This window comes from Hesperophylax consimilis, chromosome 2, assembly GCF_061612785.1.
Source record: "Hesperophylax consimilis isolate HC1 chromosome 2, BYU_Hcon_1.0, whole genome shotgun sequence".
NCBI lineage: Eukaryota > Metazoa > Arthropoda > Insecta > Trichoptera > Limnephilidae > Hesperophylax > Hesperophylax consimilis.
This window is the reverse complement of record NC_142837.1, coordinates 42,502,630-42,524,133: the sequence shown is the minus strand read 5'-3', so window position 1 is coordinate 42,524,133 and position 21,504 is coordinate 42,502,630. Positions and strand designations below refer to the sequence as shown.

General features: G+C 33.4%; 1 protein-coding gene across 1 annotated transcript in view; it reads right to left on the bottom strand.

Moving 5' to 3' along the window:
• LOC149426027 (neuroendocrine convertase 1-like) overlaps positions 1 to 21,504 on the bottom strand; it is an 83,683-nt gene that overhangs the window by 55,168 nt on the left and 7,011 nt on the right. Inside the window, exon 2 of the mRNA XM_089644131.1 lies at positions 6,637 to 6,738. Coding sequence (XP_089500257.1) covers positions 6,637 to 6,738 — 102 coding nt within the window. The remainder of the gene's footprint in view (positions 1 to 6,636; positions 6,739 to 21,504) is intronic.

Genomic DNA, 21,504 nt, shown 5'->3' with positions numbered 1-21,504 from the left:
TTAAAGAAAATACCTTTATAATGTCACACTTTATTATTCACTATCATCAGTGGAAAGTTCATAATTGGCATAAATAACATCTTATTATTGTATTATTTTATAATCTCTGATTTATTTATTTATTATAGCTTTTGTAAGGTGATTAAGAGCGTGTTCACACAGAGCTATAATATGCGTGGGATGGCGTATTTCGGCATATCTCTCGCCGTACATTCCAAATTGGAAAGTATGGCGAGCGATATGCTGAAATACGCCATCCCACGCATATTATAGCTCTGTGTGTGAACACGCTATTATGCATAACAATACCTAACGCGGTTTAGTCACTAGCGCAACTGAATCACGGTAGGGATTGGTTGGAAATACGCGAGCGACGGAGCATGATAGGTGCGGCAAGGGCGGCTGCGGGGCGTGGGGGCGCGCTGTGTGCTGTGTGTGAACACACTCTTGCATATCGCTATTTCGTACGTACAATATTTAGGTACTTAGGAAGTCTTTTCTTGTTATCATCTGTGACTTTTTTGTCACGATTGGCCGCCCCTAATATCTGGCCGCCCTAGGCCCGGGCCTACATAGGCCTAAGGGCAAATCCGCCTCTGACTAAACCTATCAATTCATATGTTAAGGGCCTGCAATCCCGTTTAAAATCGGATTACAAATTAATTGAAAAGTTTCTTAATAAATTAGCAATATTCATGTTTCTTTAAAATTTTGAATAAATAACTGTTTTTGAAATAACATTGTTTTTTTCAAGGCATACAATTTTTTCATTCAACTATCTGAAAACTATTTTAAAACTTTGTAATTTCGAAGAAGGGTTATTTATCATTATTTATTTGAACTATTATGTTGAATCAACTCCCAACTTTTTTGTGAACTTTATCCCAGGAAAACTTGTATATAACCCGGTAAACTATAAAATATCTCGATGAAGGATTTTGGACAAGAATTGAAAATGAGCTTGAAAATATGTTCTACATTTTTTTGTGAAAACCGTACAAGAGTACCAACTGCTCGCAACTGTCTGCAGCCAGGGGGTCCATCTCATCCCCAATCGGGATATATTGTGAAGCTGGAGGGAGTGGGTAGAGGATGGACGTAGAAGAAGATGGTTGAGAAGTGCTGGAATATTCAGCTCTGGTCACCAAATACGGCTGAAGCCATTTAGAGCACGTTTAAGTTATGAAAAATGTCTTTCTTTGGAGTATGGTGAGGAACTATCGGTATGATTTTTTTGAAAAACCTTAGATCAAAATTGAAACGTTCTTAAACAAAATTGTGCCCTGTCTAATTGTAAAAATTTACATTTGACAATTTTAAAGATCAATGTCTATGTAACGAAGTATAAAATGTCATTATGAACTGAAAACTGATGCGTTGATCTTAAAAATACATGCAAGAGTTCACAATTTAAGAGTTTTAATTTTTTTATAGAAGATATTCTGCTTTCAAGCTAAGTTGACAATTTTAGTTTGACCCCCTCGAAGCGGAAATCAAGGATTTCGAAGATTTTTTGCAAATTTGAACACTTTTACTAAATCGTAAAATAAAAACATTGTCGTAATAAAGCATTATATAAAATATATTTTATTATATTTATAATATCGGATACAGTACGGAAGCTTCCTGTTAAAACTGTTTTGCAATATCCCGTTAACACGCAAGCAGTTTTTTATACATGTAATTACAGTGTTTTAGTTTAAAAAATAGTTTCAGGTAATCTTTCAAAATCTAATAAAAAATTCGTTCCACCAAATTACATCGTAAATAGCAATGGCGTGTATGTCGGTAACCGGGTTATAAATAACTCACAAATTCAATCCAAAAAAACAAACAACTAATCGATTCACGATACCAAAATAACTCACAGTAAACGCACTTTCTCTGTTTCAGACAATCTAAAAATACATGAAGTGGTTAATACGATTTCCGGGGGAATTTGCTGACATTAAAAGAGCTCACATGTCAGGAAATGTACCTTCATTTATTAAAAACTTTTATTAGATTTTTTTATTAGAGGTTTTGATATGAGTGTTTTATTATCTTCATTTTTGTAATAAAAAGAGATAATGATATAACTAACTGGAATCTCCCGTGATGAGAATATTATATATGTACATATTATTTAAATTAAGTAATAATAATAATAATAATATTTGACTTATTTATATGGCGCAGTTTTCGTGAAAAATCACATACAATATATTAAAAAATAAATACAGCTGGCTTACAACTAGGATTCATAATAATGACTGACTTATATCTAAGACTTATTTCTAGTGACTTACATCTTAGACTTAAATCTAGTGATTTATGACTAAGGACTATAACTACTGTCTTCGCGACATATATATTTACATATGTAGAAACTTACGACTAACAGACTTATATTTAAAAGTACATCGATACCTGTACCGATACCGGCACCTCTTTTTTTATTTTATTAGCGCCAAAAAAAGAAGGAAGTTCTATAATATTAGGGTTTAATAATTAATTTTAGAACGCGGTTGCAAAATGCGCCCAATGGGTTAGCTGGATTTATAGAAAAGTATACATATATATATCTAAAATGAATGAATGAAATCAATCAGTTTTGAATGAGAGTAGAATTTTGCTGTAGAGTTAAGGCGATGCCATACGTAGTAATGCAATATCATGTGTTTTTGGTTTGAAAATTTGGTCGCCTAGAAATGTTTCAGATGCTTTAATTAAATACTGCGAGTAGAACACATCTTGGCCTTTGAAATAATCCAGTATTTTTTAGATAAGTCTTTTTATAAGCCCAGAAAAAAATTAGTGTAAGGGCCTATGAAAACTGCTTTAAAATTCAAAATTCAAAACTTACGAACCAATTTTCGGTTATGATTTTATTGTATAATGTGGCAAATGAAGTTATTTATAAAATGATCGAAAAAAATTAAATATTTATGCCTGAACATCCACAAAATAAAATAAAAGGCACTTTTTGGCCATGTTTTTTTCTGGCATAAATCAAAACAGGCGGATGGTGTTAAGAGGGAATTTTAAACCTTATCGCCATCCACGTAAGGGTTGTTATTGATAGAGGCTCAATTTAAAATATTAAACGACGTAGTGCATCGCCTTAAGTTAATTAAAGGAAGCTTTATTACTTAAATGTTTTTTTTTGTAGTTGCGTGTTGGATATGTTCTTAACCCTGAGATCTGGTGTTTCTAATATACGTTTTGGTTATTATTTCTTCTGTAATATATTTATGAATGTAAAGAAGTATTGTTTTAGAATAGATTTGTTAAATTAAAATTATGTTAAGATTGTTGATGATTTCATCAATGGACTTTCAAAATAATTTTAATCATGACGTCTTGGATTTCAAAGAGTGATTTAAGGATATTGTCATTAATGTTTTGATATATCGTTGTTCATATTTGGATTATTTTACATTGACTGTCAGTTACAAATCTGTGTGACTTACCCGATTCTTACATTGAATGTTCATTTCATATATCGTTTTCATACTTGTATAAATTTTTATTGTCGAATAAAGATTTCTGATACTTTTTTAAATTGTGGTAAAATCCCATTAACTACACTTATTTACTAACCCAACCCAACCATATTTTCTCTTTATTTTTAATATTTTTTTCACTTAAAATTATTTAAAAAACTAATGTAATATTATATGATATGGATAAAAAAAACCGAATTTTTAGGTTACAAGACCAACTCCCAAAAAATATCCAAGTAGTCGAGTAAAAAACTGGTCTCAATTCCTTTTGGGTGAATATAAATTAGATGTTTTCAAAAAATGTGTAACACTCAGTTGGTACAATTACATTTGAATATGTTAACAAGTGAATGGGGGAAATAAATAAGTGAATAATGAAGTATCAGGGTAACAGACTAATAGAAGGGTGAGTAGTAAATATTTATAAACTAGCTGATGCGTACCCGGCGTTGTTGCGAGTTATTTTTAGGAGATAGGCATATACCATTGCAAACAGTTTTGTACGTATTTTTAAGATATACAATTCCGTAGTACATTATTTTCAAGTATCTTTTAAGGTTTAGCCAGCGTTAGCAATGTAAGCGCCGGAAAGGATATTTTTTACGACTTAATTAGAAAACATCGACTTTTATCCACTTTCCATAAATATAACATGCATTACTTATATATGTAAATTTTGCGGAAGAAATTTTCTAAATGAAATTGAAAACTTTATCAAAATCCGTTGGGCAGTATAGAAGAACTAAGCGCACAAACAGACAGACTCGGAAAGCGACTTTATTTTATAGTGTTTAGAGATGAGAGATGAATACAACTTGATGTCAATGGGCTATTGCAACAGTTAATAAATTTAAACGCACACGCTGAGGAGTGTATTTTATGTTTTAAACAGTTTTAACCACTTTTTTGTTGTTTAGAAAACCACTCATTGATTCATAATTAAATTCCCAGGTAAATTTTTAATTTAACTTAATCTAGTTAAACAAATTGCAATTTGTAATGGCTATAACTCTGAGTTAATTGAAAATATTATAAACCAAAAATACAAGTATAAGTAAGTATACGAGTATTAATTCACGTATTTATCCTGCACAAAAAGATCAGGATCAGGATGAAAAAAGTGTATTTTAAGCTTTGGCGTAATTTATTTTTAACACTTAACTAAGTTATTTATCGATGTACTCGAAAACCTGTCATCATAATAGCACAAATGGCAATTTTTAAGATTATGCTTAGACCCCCATCAGAACGACTACAGATAATATTTTTGATTCCCTGAATTTAATGTTTCTGAAACAATTGAATTTTAGAAGATATTTTTATTTACATATTAAAAAACCAGGATAACTTTGCGAATACTAACTCGGGTCAATTAACAAGAACAACAAACATTTCACCAACATACCTACTAATAAAATAACTTGACCTGAAATTATAAATCACACAAAAAACCATATAAAATGTGACCTTAGAACGGGGCACCCCAGTAGGGTCACATTCTGTTCAAAACTAAAAAAAAAACTAAGATAAGAAAAGGACGGTTTGAAGGCATCAGTGGTGGAGCGATAAGGCTATCGACTAGCAAGCCGCAGGTCGCGGGTTCAAATCCTGGCGCGCGCAAGTAAATTTTATTTTGTGAATTTGTGTTAGTACACAATATATTCATTTAAAATAATATATAGTATACTTGCGGCACGTCCCAGAGTTGAAGACACCCCAAGTATAGCTCGGGTAAGAACTAATTCAGAATTAAAACATTGCTTAAAATGGCTTTAACCGTGTTTGGTGACCAGATCTTAATCTCGAGGTACTCCTCTACCAACCTATCCCCCATCTCCTTTCCTTGCTAACGATATTCAGCCCCACAACAATTCCCAATCGGGTATGCCATGGTCTCACTGGCTCCAATGGTTGGGACTTTCAAAAAAAATTTCATAACTTTCATGAACTGCTCAATAATATGTTGAAAACGTTAACCATATTCATTTATCTCTTTGACGTAAATCAATTATTTTATTAATACGAAACAGATAAGAGTTAAGCCTGATTGAAAGATAAAGTAACAATTGCTTCAGGATCTATGGATGTAGTGTAAAAATCACGCCGCAATAATGAGAGTGGTGAACTAACGCGTCACTCGAATAATTAAGGACGTGCGGCGGTCATTCGACTAAATGCGATACAAACTAATTGCCTCCCAAGAGTGTTGAAAACATACAAATTTACGCACGAATTACTAATCTACACATGGACTTAAATGTGACATATACCGCCAGCACTCACTGTCCAAACTGATAGCCCACCTCGGTTCTAAACATGGATGGAAAAACTTACATACTGCCGACATCTGTCGGATAAATCTATAACCTTTAAAATATATCCACACTGGAGCCATCTTAAACATAACATTCACTCAAAGGCTACACAGACTTGGTAATAATTCAAATAAAAATTCAGTCTATTATGATATTTGTAACAAATTCACACATTGTTGTGCACATTTTATTTTTTTATTTTGTTCTGTAAAACACCAAATCGGGCGTAATAAAGGTTCGTTAATTACAAACGTGCTTTACAACAAAACTGTTGTAAAGCAAAAGTGTTTATTTTTATTGTTACAATATCAAACTTATCAAACTCAAGTGTACAAATTTCGATATATCATTACATCAATCTATCATGTACACCTTTTATAGCTGTATGTTCTGTAAAATAATCGTAACAAAATGGCGTGATAAAGGTTTGCTAAATACAAAAATGCTTAATAACAAACTGTTAATGTTTATTTTATAAATATCAACAAAGTAACTACAAATTTATCTGTAACTACTTTCATAGTACCTAAAATACTTACGCTGTTCTGTTGTTATTATAGACAATTATATTGAACTTTTTTGTGCAACATAGCTTCACATGATAACTGTTATTGTACCTAATTATGTCGTTCATATTTAGTTTTTTATTCTATGTACATGCTTATTCTTTAACTCCTGAATAACTTACCAACAACAATGTACACATACATGTGGATTCCATCAAGGCGTAAATAAATTAATAAAAAATGACTCTTAAGTGATATTACGTAGGTGACATGATGTTCTAGTCTTTTCTCTTTATACCTAGAGTGGAAGATTGTATAGAAGTTACTTACATTGGGATTTTCAAATAAGCTTCTCGTTATTGACGAGTGGTCTCTTCTTTCAATCGTGTGATCATCTCGTACAAATATATAGGTGTTTGGGAAATCTGAAACCTGTAAACAAAAGCAAAAATCAGCATAATAATTAAAAATATGGTGTAAAAGTGTTGGTGTCTTAAAAATACAATCATGAATCATGCGTTTTATTCAAAAATATATATGGCTACGAGCAAATATTGGCGTTCAAGTCTAGAAGCTCGCCATCTTTTGCAGTCTTCTGAGAATCGCACGAGGGGAAAAGCTTTTGCATTTGTGGGGGTGTCCGACGCCGACGCCGCCCGACGCCGCCCGACGCCGGAAAAATGGTGCCGCCTACGGTGCGGCTTCCCGACGCTTAATACCAGGAGCACAGAAAGCCGCGCGGGTGTTAGAACTATTCTTCATAGAATCCTGCTCACTTTGTGAAATGTAAATGTTTTTATATCACCCCTCAGCTATTATATACCCCACATTTATAAAGTTCAATCACCGCTTGATATCAATGCATTAAAAAGGGGAGATAGAACATAGGGGAGATCAATTATTTTGGCTAATACAAGCCTGTATAAAAAAATGTTGGGGGTTGTTCAAAAGGGGTGTTAACCATTGCAGATACACTAGAAATGTTATGGCGAGCTTGAAAAGCTTTCCACTCCTACAATGGATACTTGTGGGCAGTGTGCAACAAGACGCCGCCCGACGCTTAAGGGCGCCGCCTACGGTATTTTCTCTCAAACTTTTGCTCCCAGGATCTCAGAAAGCGAAAGATATTCGCTGGCGCTTTTCTTCGTTTCGCGTCATCCGGAAACGCGGTCAGTACGCGCGTTGCGGCGATCGGCCACGGCTACCGGGGAAATTTCCTTGATCGGCCGGCGTTCGACACAAGGAGCGCAAGAATATGAGAAGGGAAAAGCTTTTCTTCGGAATGGGCGGCGTCTTCTGCGAAACATCGGAGGCGGTGAAGAAAATGTACCTGGCGACGCCCTTGATCGTTATAAAGACTCGGCGTCGCCGTGAGTTCGAGGCGTCGCCGCCCACGCTGCATTGTTTCCGACGCCCGCTACCAGGAGCCCAGAGGGTCGAGTAGGTGTGGGTTCGGGGAAAGCGGGAGGAAAGAGTACCACGCTTAACCTAGTGTGAGCATGTTTGTGTTCAATCCATAGCTTTGCTGGTGTGAGCTTTACATACACGACAAGGTGTTTAATAAGAACGTCAAGGATTAACGTATTCGCGCTTTCCTTACCACGATTCAAGAAATTATTTTCATTTCACGGAAATAATAATATATAACTATCCGAGTAACGTTAAACAATATTAATGAATTAATGAATAGAAGATTTTTAGACTTTTATGAATATTATTCAAGCACAGGCGTTTCTGCTTCGAAATTATTGTTAAAAGAACTCAAAAAATTAATAACAGAACCATAGCTTTGAATCCACCCAGGAATATTTTTTGTTTTGCAATATCTTGATTTGTATTTTTAGGTCGCTGATAGCGAGAGTTTACCTTCTCATCGGTCATAATCTACAGCAAAAACGTTCCCGCTGGGTTACTGTCACCGTCTTTCAAACGACAAATTTCACAGAAATATACCATACTATCGAAGCAGGTTCGTATGTATAAACTTTTTTCAAAATATTCGAACGAAAATCTTTACCCATACAAATATTCATTTAACACCGAAAAAAACAAGTGTGTATATGATTACGATTTGTCGGATGTTGAACCCAACGCTCACCCTATGTTCGTGATACACCTTACACAATACAACAATATGGGAGTGGCATATGGCATACGATATTTTCAATGCCAATGACCCCCCTCAGTAACCTACCGCTATAATAATACTTCTAATACCAGTCAAGTATCCGCGGCTAAAAATAATCCACCCTGGGAGAGGTAGGTAACAAGTTCAAATGCCGCAGCAGCTGTCAGTATTTACAGAACGGTTCGAGCTTTGTTATTGTATACAATCAGATGTTGATCAAGGAACAACAAGTGGAAATGTTTTTTTCAACTTTATGTAATATACTAGTAGATTTTTAATTGTTTTCTTAGTTTGAAATCATATAGCGCGCTAATATTAAAAAAGAAAACAATAATAATTAAGCTAAAATATTTAATAAAACAGCTACTCGTTTGAAATAGAGCTCAAATCTATCGACAAATGCTTTAGTTGCTTTTAAAGATACACTGTGATTTTTTTCATTAATATAACAAATTAAATCACAGAAAAAATGTGTTTTTAATAATTTTCGGAGCTTACTTTGAAATTTTTTTTATCGAGAGAATTTCATAGAGAATGCATAGATTATTACCTTAAAAATATATTTTTTTTGAACTTAAAAACTTAAGAGTTAACGAGTAACTTGTTATTATAAATCGGTAGAAATTGGGTGTGCGGGGGCATAAATAAGATCGAGAGTTTTCAATAACATTGCGGTCAGTGGCAGATTACGATTATTATCGCAAGATAAATACAATGAATATCTTGCAGGACATACGTCCGTTCTAAAGGAGACCATGAGTTATAAATGAGAATGCTAGCAGAAATAGGGGACGCCCGAGGAAGACATAGCACGATCAAGTGAATCAGATACTTGAATCGGGCCATGTCGAGAGTTAGAATAATAGAAGAGTATGTATGAGACGATGTATAAATGTGTATGAGGCAAGAAGTGTAAGCAAAAACTGAGTTGTTCGGAGGTCCGTCCTCTCTACATACCCTTGCGGGGAAACGGCGTGATGGTTACTTAGAATTATTCTAAGGAGGGAAGCAACTTCAACTGAGCTGCCTACATAGGGATCGGTTAGCAACGGCTGTACTAGTAATCATTCGGGTACAGCCAACATGTTGTCTCTGTCATTTATTTATTTATTACATTACGCCTTTTTACGAGCTTTTACATTTGAACAGTAAAAATTATAAAATAATACAACACATATTTAGTATACAAAACTCAGTAAAAGTCTTTTCTATTTGTTAAGTAATAATTTAAGGATGTCCACTGACTCGGTATAATTATTTCCTTCCGTAAGTATTATGGACAATAAGGAATACATATGGTAGTTAGTACCAGAATTTCTGCAGTGAAATACAAAGAAATATCTTAAAACAACATAAACTGGATAATATTAACTTAGATATTTGCACTCAACAGGCATCAGGTGGGCTGTATTGAACTTACAACCAAATAACAATAGTACACTTTAAAATTTTGAGATTAATAGATACCTTTTTAATATGCTTTGAAGACGACCAGGTAACAATCATGACGAATCAGGTAACAATTTCATGTAAGTATGGGCACGAATAAATAATAAATGTAAGCGTAGCAAAGTCCTGTTTTAACTCAACAATTTTAAAGTTTGTAAATTTGTTTGTTACATCCCGGTTCCGGTTTCAAAATGGTGGCCGTTTTTTTCTTCTGATAAATTATATACAATTTTTTCAGCTGCCGCACAGCGATAATTTAACCATGATACATGTATATTTTTTTGAAAAAATTAAAATTATCATTAATTAATTAGGTAGTTATTTCAGTACCTATTTACAAATCCTATGATTTCCGAGGAAATTTTTAGGTTTTTATTTATTAACTAGGAGAGAATTACAAACATGCTTTTTTGGAAGTGAGGGCTACTAACTGTGCATAGATTTTAACTACTAGTTGATCAGACGTAAATTTAACTCTACCACTTGAGATACGAAGATTTTTGTGGCTACAAGCGTTTAGCTTCTGCTAATATAAAGAAATGTAAAATAATTGAGGATTAAATCTTCCTACAAAAGGACTAGAGTCGACTGTGCTAATAACTGCGCCAAATCTCGATTGCGTAAGACCCACATTTATTTCGTGTATTAACTGCTTTTGTAATAATAATACTATTCGAATAATTAACATAACGCTTTTTTCGTAAAAAACCACCTCAAGATGTCATGTCATTCTATTTCAGAGAAATATGTTGAGTTCGCGTGTGTTATGCGTTATTGCTACCAAACGTTGATAGAATGCATTGCCATCGACAACGAGTATATCTGCTCGAGTGAATGTTGGGAAGTGATTTGCAATCATTCATGATAACAAAAGTGAATTTCAAATAGATTTATTTTTTAAAAAGTCGTAACGTGACGCCCGGCAAAGCGGAAATTAAAGTGAAAAAGTTTTTAAAATTTTGATAGTAAAAAAAATATTTTTTTATTAAAGATAATACTTTATGTTAGGTCCAGGACAACAAAACATCCCATAAAGTTCACTCTGCGATGAGCCTTCCCCGCACAGAGTTTTGGCGGCCGAGCGGAAAGAGCTGACGAGTGACGAAGCTGGCCGAAGGTTACGCAAAAACCTGCCTAGGTGCGCCAAAAGATTTTTACATCAAAAATATAAAAATTATGTATAAAAAATAATCAAAACCGCCTAGTCATCGAGACAGAATCTTTTATATATCCAACGTTCCGTTTCCAAGTTTCGCAGAATTTGAACAAATCATCAAATTTCAAAGTCAATTTTCAAGTTCTGTGAAAGTCTTATTCAAGTTCTGTTATTGTATCACTATGAACAAGATGATTTACTGAACTGAAATAATAAAAACAATTAGAATAGAACTTCACTGAACTTTAAAATTAACTTTAAAATTCGATGAATTGTTCAAATTTCTTGATACAACCCGTCCTAAGAAGTTTTGATTTTACAGAAAAACGCATTTAAAAATTAGTTATAAGTAATTACCTCTGCTATATGTTACCCAAAGTCGTTCGCTACATTTAGTGAATTAGCAGGGGTGCCGATGTTTTCAGTTTAAATTTTTTTATGTTTTCAGGATGCGAGATCAGGAAATGCTTGTTTGACATTTTGATTACACTGATCCCTAGATTCATACCATTCACCTTTCACAAAACTTTAAATCCTTAAAAAAGACCCTCTACACAGTATCTCCAAAGATTACATAGGCCCGGAGGGAAATTATTTTCCTCAGGGTCTCTTGTGTGGGGTTAATGTTAATAAAAGGAAATTACTTGAAATGTCTAATTATTATTTTACATCGCATAGTTATTTTGTTACCACCGTGCATAGGTGAGCGCAGAGCTTTACATTATTCAGTGTCATGTGAGATCGGAACACACACGTGCATCTCACATCACTCCCCCTGTTACATTATTGAGCCATGTGTGTAAAGTACCAGGAGAGAATAGAACGAAAGGCTAAATGTAACACATGCAGAACGCCATACGAACTAGAACATGAAGGGGTATTGCAACCCTCCCGAAATAGACTCCCCATACATGCATAGCTTGGAGCGGAAGCGAGACGGGAATAGACTAATACCATTCTCGCTCATATAAATTCTAACCTTACCGCGCAAACACCGATTCTAATTTCTGCGCCCCTGGTACTTTTGAATAGGTCACGTGTCTTGTTAAATTCGGTGGAACTAGAATATTCCTCATTTAGTGGAACTTTGTCATTGGTGGATCAAGTAGTGAGGGGTTAGATCATATTGCAGACGAATTTAGCATTTATGTAAACGATCTCAAGGTGTATTATATCGTAATTTATGTTGGCGTAAACGAAGATTACCGTATTGACCTTTTCTATCTACAATAATAATGTTTTGGGTAGGATTATGTTACATAATATATTCAGTCTTCCTAATAAACATGTTATAAATTTTACACATAATGGTTTATCGTTTGTGAAAAATTCAAAAACGTTAATTTAGTATGCGCTGTTATTAAAATTACCATATCCCAATAATTTTGTAAATGTATTGGATTTATATTAAAATGGTCTCACCAATTAATTGCCTGTTACTATATATTAAACAATAATAATATTAAAAATACCTCCGCTAACTTCTGACATTTTCCATAACATGCTACACTAGCGCCTCCTAGCAGGGTAATTTGTATGCCTTGGTTTTCTTACGTACATTTTAATAGATTTTATGTGAAATATATTCTTTATTTACGCTAATAAATTGTAGAAATCTAAAAAAAATCGGTTACATTCATACTTTATACTGCGACGATTCACAAAGGTTAAAAATAATCAATTGTGAGAAGTTTTACAAAACAAAAATCGATATGTTCAATGAATAAAAATGCATAATATTTAAATATTATATATCACTATATTCAAAAATTTAACACTTTACAAAAATGTGTTTTGAACTTCAACATTAATTATGATTTATAACTTCAAAATGAACATAGAATGCTACTTGGAACTAACACAGCTTTGCTGAATAACCCGTAAAATTTTTTTATTTATATTTTGCACTGTATAATCCACATTTTACGTAATCAACAACATTTTATTAGCTAGGATTAAACCAACTCATATTATATATCACATCGTGTTTTGGCATCCGAATAAAACAACTTGCATTGTAATCATAATTGTTTTTGTAATCGACTACCATAATACGGACATGTGTCTAGTGTGGTAGTCGAAAAGCATGTAAAAAACTGTATTCAAATATATTTTATGAATACAGAAAAAAAAGATATCATTACACCCGTAAACTGCACACACAGACCCTGCTTATTGGGACATTTTAACTTTTTTCACAAAGAACTAAATAAATTTAAATTGCCGCCACTGAAAGGATTGACACTAGCGCTCTAGCTGCTAGCGTTGTTAATATTGCCACTATTTCACTGGAGTTGAAAGTAATATTAACATTTGTAATGATCTGCCCTTTCTACTTCAAACTTTTCCTTCTCTTCTTTCTACGATAAATTTTCCTTAAGTCCCGTAGGTAACTTTTCCATAAGGCTTTGGTTATATATATATCCGGGGAGGGAAGGTCCTCCCTGCCGTCTTTTCTTTATTACACACCCCTTCAAGAGTGTACATCCTAGTTTTTCTACGTGACGTACGACCTTGAACGTACTCATTTCACGTGACGGTTCAGTATAAAAAGGCTTCACCGAACGTTGTGTTGGTTTTTTGTTTCTCGGTTTAGAAACCTAGTTATCTATGTATGTGTGGTATCCCTTGGTTCTTTTGAGATAGAGTGAGTTGAATCCATTACCGCTGTGTTTTAAAACCATTTTATAAACCTTATCTTCTAAGTCGCCTGCTCCCCCCCCCCACTAGCTACTCGATTCTACCTATCGTAGGGTAATGTGAATATAATAAAGTGTTAGATTTTATATATGTGATATACATACGATAAATTTATGGTGTTAGTTGTCGGCGCCATCCATGTATATATTTTAGGAGGGGAAGGAGAGGAAAGGAAATGAATTTTTTTCAAGCTAAGATTGACTCCTCCTCTTACCAAACAAAACTGATGGATGATAATTTGAGCAAGGCGATCGATATCTGCGTGTCTGGATATCACAACCGGCCGGGTCTCCCCTTGTTCCAAATCGGCAACCGTCACGCCAGAATAAAGAAAACCAGGTCTCATCACCAATTTCAGAATTGCCCCAATCTCATACACCTCCAGGAAAATCTACTTTACTGAGTGTAGAAGGGGAAAACCATGACATCCCTTGTCACGAATCTAGTCGCGAAAATGTGACACGCAAGGTCCTAAGTTACGTGCCACCTCTAGAAAACGTTGTAACTCCCACGTCGTCGGGGATTTACATCCCTTTCTAGGTCAATACATAGATAACACACGACGATCTTGTCGACATTTAGCCTGTTTTTTAACGATAGGTTGTGTGCCTACCCATTCAGCCAATTATCATGTGAGATATATGTAAGGTCTACTCGAAATGCCAAATTTAGGGTGAGGACTGTCTGTATTTTAATATTCGGTTCTAGTAATTATTTTATGAGGTTACTAGCATCCTCGTGTATTAGGTATGGGTAACTTCTACTGAATACCTATCCTCTCAGGTAGGTATAAACGGATAATTGGTTTGATTTTTGCATTTAATTTAAAGAGGCTGCCTACCTCTCGAAAGGTACCTGTAGAGAAAAGTTGTTCGGTTGGTAGTTTTATTTCGGAGATTACCATCTCCCTCTTTTGACTTTTGAGTTGTTTTTGTGCATCCCAATTCGTAACTTAGAAAGTCAAACAATAGATGAAAAGTATTAAATTAGAAAGCCAAATAACAGAAGAAAAGTTTTCATTTTGTTCCGTCTGGTTGCATCCGATCGCTTTCAATTCGGGACGGCATACGCTAGCAAAACTTCCCCTTTGACTGACTGTACACCGCGCCTCTCGGCCTATATATGAAAAGGTCATTGGCCTGTCTCTCACTCACAGCTGATTGACAATCCGTCTAGGGTATTCCTTTTAATGATAACATTATTTGGGCGGCAGGTGTCGTAAACTTAGTTCCTGTACCTCGGTTGTATCCGTCTTTTAAGAGGGGTCCTCTGGAATTTAATAAATAATATAAAAAACTCACCCAGTTAGTCACCTCTCATTCTCAGCGTGAAGCTTACCTGGTTACTCTATATAGCTAAATCACTTTAATTTTCGACCTCCTCCCTACGCTTATAAAAGGGTAATTAAATATTCCTGTAAATAAAATTGTACCTCCCTAATCTGTCAGGATTCGAACCCACAGTTAATAATCCATTTGATTCTCTGGTTTTCGGTCTCCGTGGATAGAATGCCATCTCGCCAAATCAATAACCTAGCCCGATTAAACACTTCCTGCCTTTATATGTTCACTCTGTTTTAAAAACGCAATCATTATTTTTATTTTTTCATGCTTTTAAGACAAGTGATTTAGTTTGAACTACACATTTACGAAATCACGTTTAATTTAACACATTTTATATTATAATCGCGATCGCACAACCCTTAGCGCCCCTGGGGTGATTTTCCACAAAACGGCGCTCTACAAATTATCCAACTATTATTATTGTCATTATTATTAATTGTTTTCTCACTGAGTCCAACCACTTTCACTTCACACAAAACACCGGTTCAATAATAATTCACTTTAATTCAATATGCAACAAAGCTCTCTAACGCCATTAGAATTCACTAATTAACTGTAATTTCACACAACACTTCTGATTGGTATTGATTTCTCAGAGCAGTCGACGTATCCGCGCTCAAGAACAGACTGTCCCTCCGATCTCTCCTTTCCCGTGGGAACATGGCACTTCTAGCCCGCCTGTCAACAAATCCCATCTGTTAGCCCAAACAAAAAATTTTTGGAGCACGTTCGTTTATTATTTATCGTTTATTTATGTGGATGTTCAAAACATCACACATTATAATGTCTTCCGTCTAACCAATTGCATATTAATTTTACATTAAGATTAGAATCCAAATTAAAAAGTACTAATATTCACATCACACATCTAGTTAATACTTTTTTTTATTTATTTTTTATTTTCCTTATAGTATACTTTTCTACCTCTATTTGTTATTTTTTTGCTCTATTTCTCTGCTTTTAATATAATTGGTATTTTTATTTTCTCAGCATATTTACACTGTATATATTAATTAATAAAATTTTATTTATTAAAAAAAACTTGTTTCTGGCACTTAGTATTGATAAGTAAAAAAAGGCCGATTAAAATAAAATATATGCAACTAGCTATTGTTTTTATTATACTAGTATTAATTGCAATATAAATGCACGCTCTTATTTTAAACCACATTATTTTAATTAAATTCAACCGGTTGCAGAAGTATCCTCCCTTCATCATTTGAAAATTAAAAACATTAAGAAAGGGCACTTCTGAAACCAGTTGAGTACAAATAAAATAAAGTGGTCCAAAACAAATGTATGCGTTTATATTGTAAATTATGGAGAGTTACAAAGTTAATACTTAAATGTATATTATTTATTTGTTTAAAAAAGACCAAGCTATAATTTCTTCTTGTAAGTTTTATTAAAAACTGGTATTTACCTTACGGAAGAGAAAGAATGTTATTTTCAATAATCACACTGTTAAGAATTCAATTTATTTCTTAAAAATGATGATAATTTTTGTGGAAATATTATTTGTGGAATCTATGGGGTCGCGTAAAGCACGTGGAATGCCGAGAGCTTTTGAGTCGAGACACCCGCGATGCTTTCTGCGATCCGGGTAACTTAAGGAAATCCTTGGCAGCTTGAGCTTTCTATTGATCATACTGAGAAGCTTTTAACTGTCGAAAGCTTTTGTGGAACTTCTGCACAGCACGATAAATAGGCGCGCGTTTCAAATGAAGCTGAACTGATATTGTGATTTGAACTTTGACGGATTTAAAAAAAAACACTAAAGACGGGTTGTTTCGAAGAACTTGAACAATTCTTCAAATTTCAAAGTTAATTTTCAAGTTCTGTGAAAGATATTTTAAATTTCTTTTTTTATTTCAGTTCTGTCAAGCAACTAGCCTATAATGATATAATAACAGAATTTGAATAGGACTTTCACAGAACTCGTAAATGAACGTTGAAATTTGATGAATTGTTCAAATTCTCCGAAACAACACGTCCTAAGGTTTTTATACTATTCAGTTAATTTCATTTTTTTCACTCAAGATAGACTATATTATCTGCTCTATAAATTCAAGTAGCCCAAAACATGTGAATATGTTATGATGTTAGTTAAGCTCTAGAACTTTAAGCCGTATTAAGTAATTAGTTTTAAGCCAGTAGTTAAGTCTAAGTCGTAAGACACTAGTTATAATAATAGTTTTATAATTTTATTATATTAATCGTGCTTTTCATAAATTCTATAAAATTTGCCTAAATCCTAACATACACATTTTTTCGGATTCATTGCCCAAAATTTAAAAGTGACATCATATCAATAATATTATAAACTGTTTAATGCGCTTACATACACATACTCACACATACACACACGCACCTATACACTACACACGTCACCTGGTAATTACTGAATATACATACAACATATAAGACATTACAAGGAAACATATCATAGGTATATAGGTATATATATATTTGATATCTGTAAATTGTCACATCACTGTAACCAAAGTACCGTTTGTTTTTATAATATAAAAATAAATAAAATATATTGAGCTGATTTGAGAAAAAAACGGCAATACAAAATCATCCATATATTTTTATTAATAATAATAAAATAAATAAATAATAATAGTTAATAAAATTAAAATATTAATTGGCCAGTAAAATACACATTGTAAATGTTTTTGTTGCAAAAACTTACTATGTATACAGGATCATATTTAATAAAGACAGTTTTTTTTCCATATAAATACAATGCATGTTTGTCAATAATGTCTTATTTTCTGCTTAGAAATATTTTGTGATTTATTTATTTTATTTTTAGTGTTTTTAGTAGATATATCAACTCAGTAACAGTATGGCGTCTGTGAGTCGTAACTACTCCATCGAAGTATATATGTTTAGTGCTTTAGTATATAAATAGCCAGTAAATAGATCGTGGGTAAAAATGCTTTAAGAAAACAAAAAAGTAATATTTATGTATTTACTGTATGTTACGTATCAATTTCAAGCAATCCCTTTGTTCGTATTTTGTCCTGGCATCGCAGACGACGTCACAGAAGTAAATGAATATACGAAAACAATCTCATACTAGTATCCAAAAGCTAACATCACATATTGTATAACACCTACAACGCGTATCTTATATTCAGTGCGTATACGTATCACATTTATACTCTAGACTTGTGTAGGTGAGGTTGAATTGGTGTTGAACAAAGCCGGCGGCGCCGCGTCGCGTCGCTTATCGCTTGTGTTGTTTCATTCACGTCGTTCACCCGCGGCTTAGCATGAGCTCCTGGTAGATCGAGTCTAATTTTCAGCACTTTTCAGTTGCTGAAAAGCTGAAAAGGCGGGGTTGTTTACGAGGGAGGAGCTATGTGCTTCAGGCGCTATAAACGTGAACAACACAGTCAATTATTTGTAGGGTTTGATCTCGGAACATTAAAAACAGTTAATATCTATCAGTGGAAACCTATTATTGGTTGTATTTTATATTACTTATACTGCTACACAAATATTATAAATGTTGGTTTTCCAAATAAAACAAAATTAAAATTAAAAAATTAAAATATAAAAACGTTTTATCATTTTAGTACCTATTGCAAAATTTTAAGCCGTCAATTCTTTAATTAACCCATTTTTTTATTTCGTACCCATAGAGCAATAACGTACAGTAAATATTTTTTAAATTCTGGGAAATCTCATGAGTGCAATACGTGATATGATAAGGTTGATATTTAATTGCATTTAGTATACTCTTTTGTTTCACGATAACTCTATCTTATGTACACATGATTCCCTAAATCAAACAGACCATTGGGACATTTTTTTTAAATGTAGAGACAAATGAAGGACAACTTTGGACGGTTGCTTCAAAGAATTGAACAATTTTTCAAATTTCAGAATTAGTTTAAAAGTTTTGTGAAAGATTATTTCAAATTCTGTTTTTATTTAAATTTTGTCAAGTAACTAGCCTATAAAGATATTATAATAGAACTTTCACAGGACCCGAAAATGAACGTTGAAATTTGACCGAAAATTTATTGTAATGTTGGAAAAAAAATCGTTCATACCCAACGTTTTGCTTACAATAGCAGTGACCTTTTTTCTTAGTGAACTAATATTCTCTTTTTAAAGTAAATGATTACAATTCATTTTCTCCCTAAGCACACATTACGAGAACGAAAAATACCTATTCCCAGCTGCTTGGTTTTGATTTGACAATACGCATAGTTCCTATTGGAATGTAATTATCCAGTTCCTACCTATCTCCAACCATCACATTGCTGCTTGACATCTAAATACGAAAACAATTTTGGGAACTCAAAAAATTAATCTACCTGATCCTAGATTTATATAAAATTTGATTGAGTCATGTAATATAAACAGTCGTTAAAACCTGTTGAAATAGACCCAGGTTTATTATTATCCTTGCAAGTTGCAGAAGGGTTAAGGTAAACACCCATCCTCCCTATATTAGCAGCACAGTGAACAAGACAAATGAAGCAGGATTATGTTTCATCCCAGGAATTAGGAGAGCAGACGTGATACGTTGAGTTTGCGTAATTAAATTACTGGTGTCAATACAGACGACAGGTTTCAGTGTTAGCAGAATTTACAATTGGAAATGAATGATTTTATTCTGTTTCTAGAAAACGAGAGAAGGGTTGTATTATTTGTAGTGGATTTAAACTTAGAGCAAAAAAATAATAGTTAATTCAATCGCCTATTTACGCATGTTGCAATATGCCGTCAGTATTAATTAAACAATTTGATGAAATAACAGATAAAGGAGGAATCATAGACACTACACTATTACATTCCACAAAATTTACAATTGATAACATTTATTACATCAGTTGAGATGCACAAAATATATTTATTTCAATCTCTAAGTCACTGAAGCTTAACTGAAAATTTACACAGAAGAAAGTTGGATTAAAACTGTTATCACACTACCCTAAGGCATGATCATTATAGGGTTGGTCCAGCCTCCTAGAAAAATTAAAAGCCCAACTATTGGAGACATAAAGCGTAATGTGTTCCAGAATGTTCCGGATTGAAAATGTCCTTATTGAGCAGATTATGTGCTAGTAACCCCATTGCGATTTTTTATTGAGTTAAGTTTTAACAGTTTGTTTAGTAAAAAAACAATCAAAATGATTTTTTTTTTTAAATGGAACAATCACATGATGATTTTTATACTGACACTAAAAATTGTTCCGATCCCTCCTGTTGGTCTGAATGAGTACAATCGCTCTGCTATTTGCAATGGAAGAAGAAATATTATAGTAAGCACATTGAATCATGAAAAAACAAATAATTTTCAAATATTACACGGAATGATTTCATCTTGTGAGTTATAACCATCATGGGTATATTAAATTAAAAAAGAATACTGTGTAAAAAAATATAGTCCACAATAGTCATTAGTAATAGGAAACGAGTGCAGTAGCAAATTAATACCAATGAGGTATTTTCACTGTTTTTTTTTTATTTCGAAAGAAATTAATAAAAAAATAAAGAATTTTTATTTTATTTTTAAGTTGACGAATAAAATTTCCATAACTATTTAAAATGTGCCATTTTCAATTTACCGTCAAAACGAAATGTTCGTTTTTATTCGTGAATTTGGTGGAGTTGATGCCGTGCAGGGCGACGGTGATGACAGCCGTCTTACCAGACATTGGCGTTTTCTATGTCATAATGAAGTTGTAACCAGTTGGAACCGTTTTAGATTTCAGATCGTTTTTAAAGCAATCCTAAAAATAAACTTGGCTGGTCGGTGGCTGAGAGAAGGACGGGTGGTTTCACAAAATTTGAACAATTTATCGAATATAAAAGTTAATTTTCAAGTTTTGTTACTATTTCAGTTATGTAAAACCGCTGGCCAATAATGATTTAAGAACTTTAATAAAACTTTTGCAGAAAATTAACTTTGAAATTTGATGCATTGTTTAAATTCTGTGAAAAAAACTATACCAAATCTTCCACCGATTAGTATCCTGAGAGTCCTGAGATTATTACATTATCTTTTTCTAAAAATACTTCATCATGAAAATATTTCTATTCATACTTAAAAACTGATTTGAATAAGCTAGAGGAGAATTTGCGTAAAAATCCTCTTTATGTAAACAAATAGTGTACCCCGCAATGTTTCTCTACTGCAACATGGTAATAATATTATACTAGAGAATTGAAAAAGTTTTGTTTCGCTTGATCGTGGCATGTCTTTCTCGGGCGTCTTCAACTTCTTCCACCAATCACTACTATAAACACAATCTTACAGTTATAAAACTACATTATATCGACTACGTATCTCATTCCGATGCAGAGATATCGCGTTAAGTATTCCTCCGGTATATAGACATATGAATATTAGTAGACCTGCCCTAAGTGATTAAAAGCGTATTATTCCCCACTCC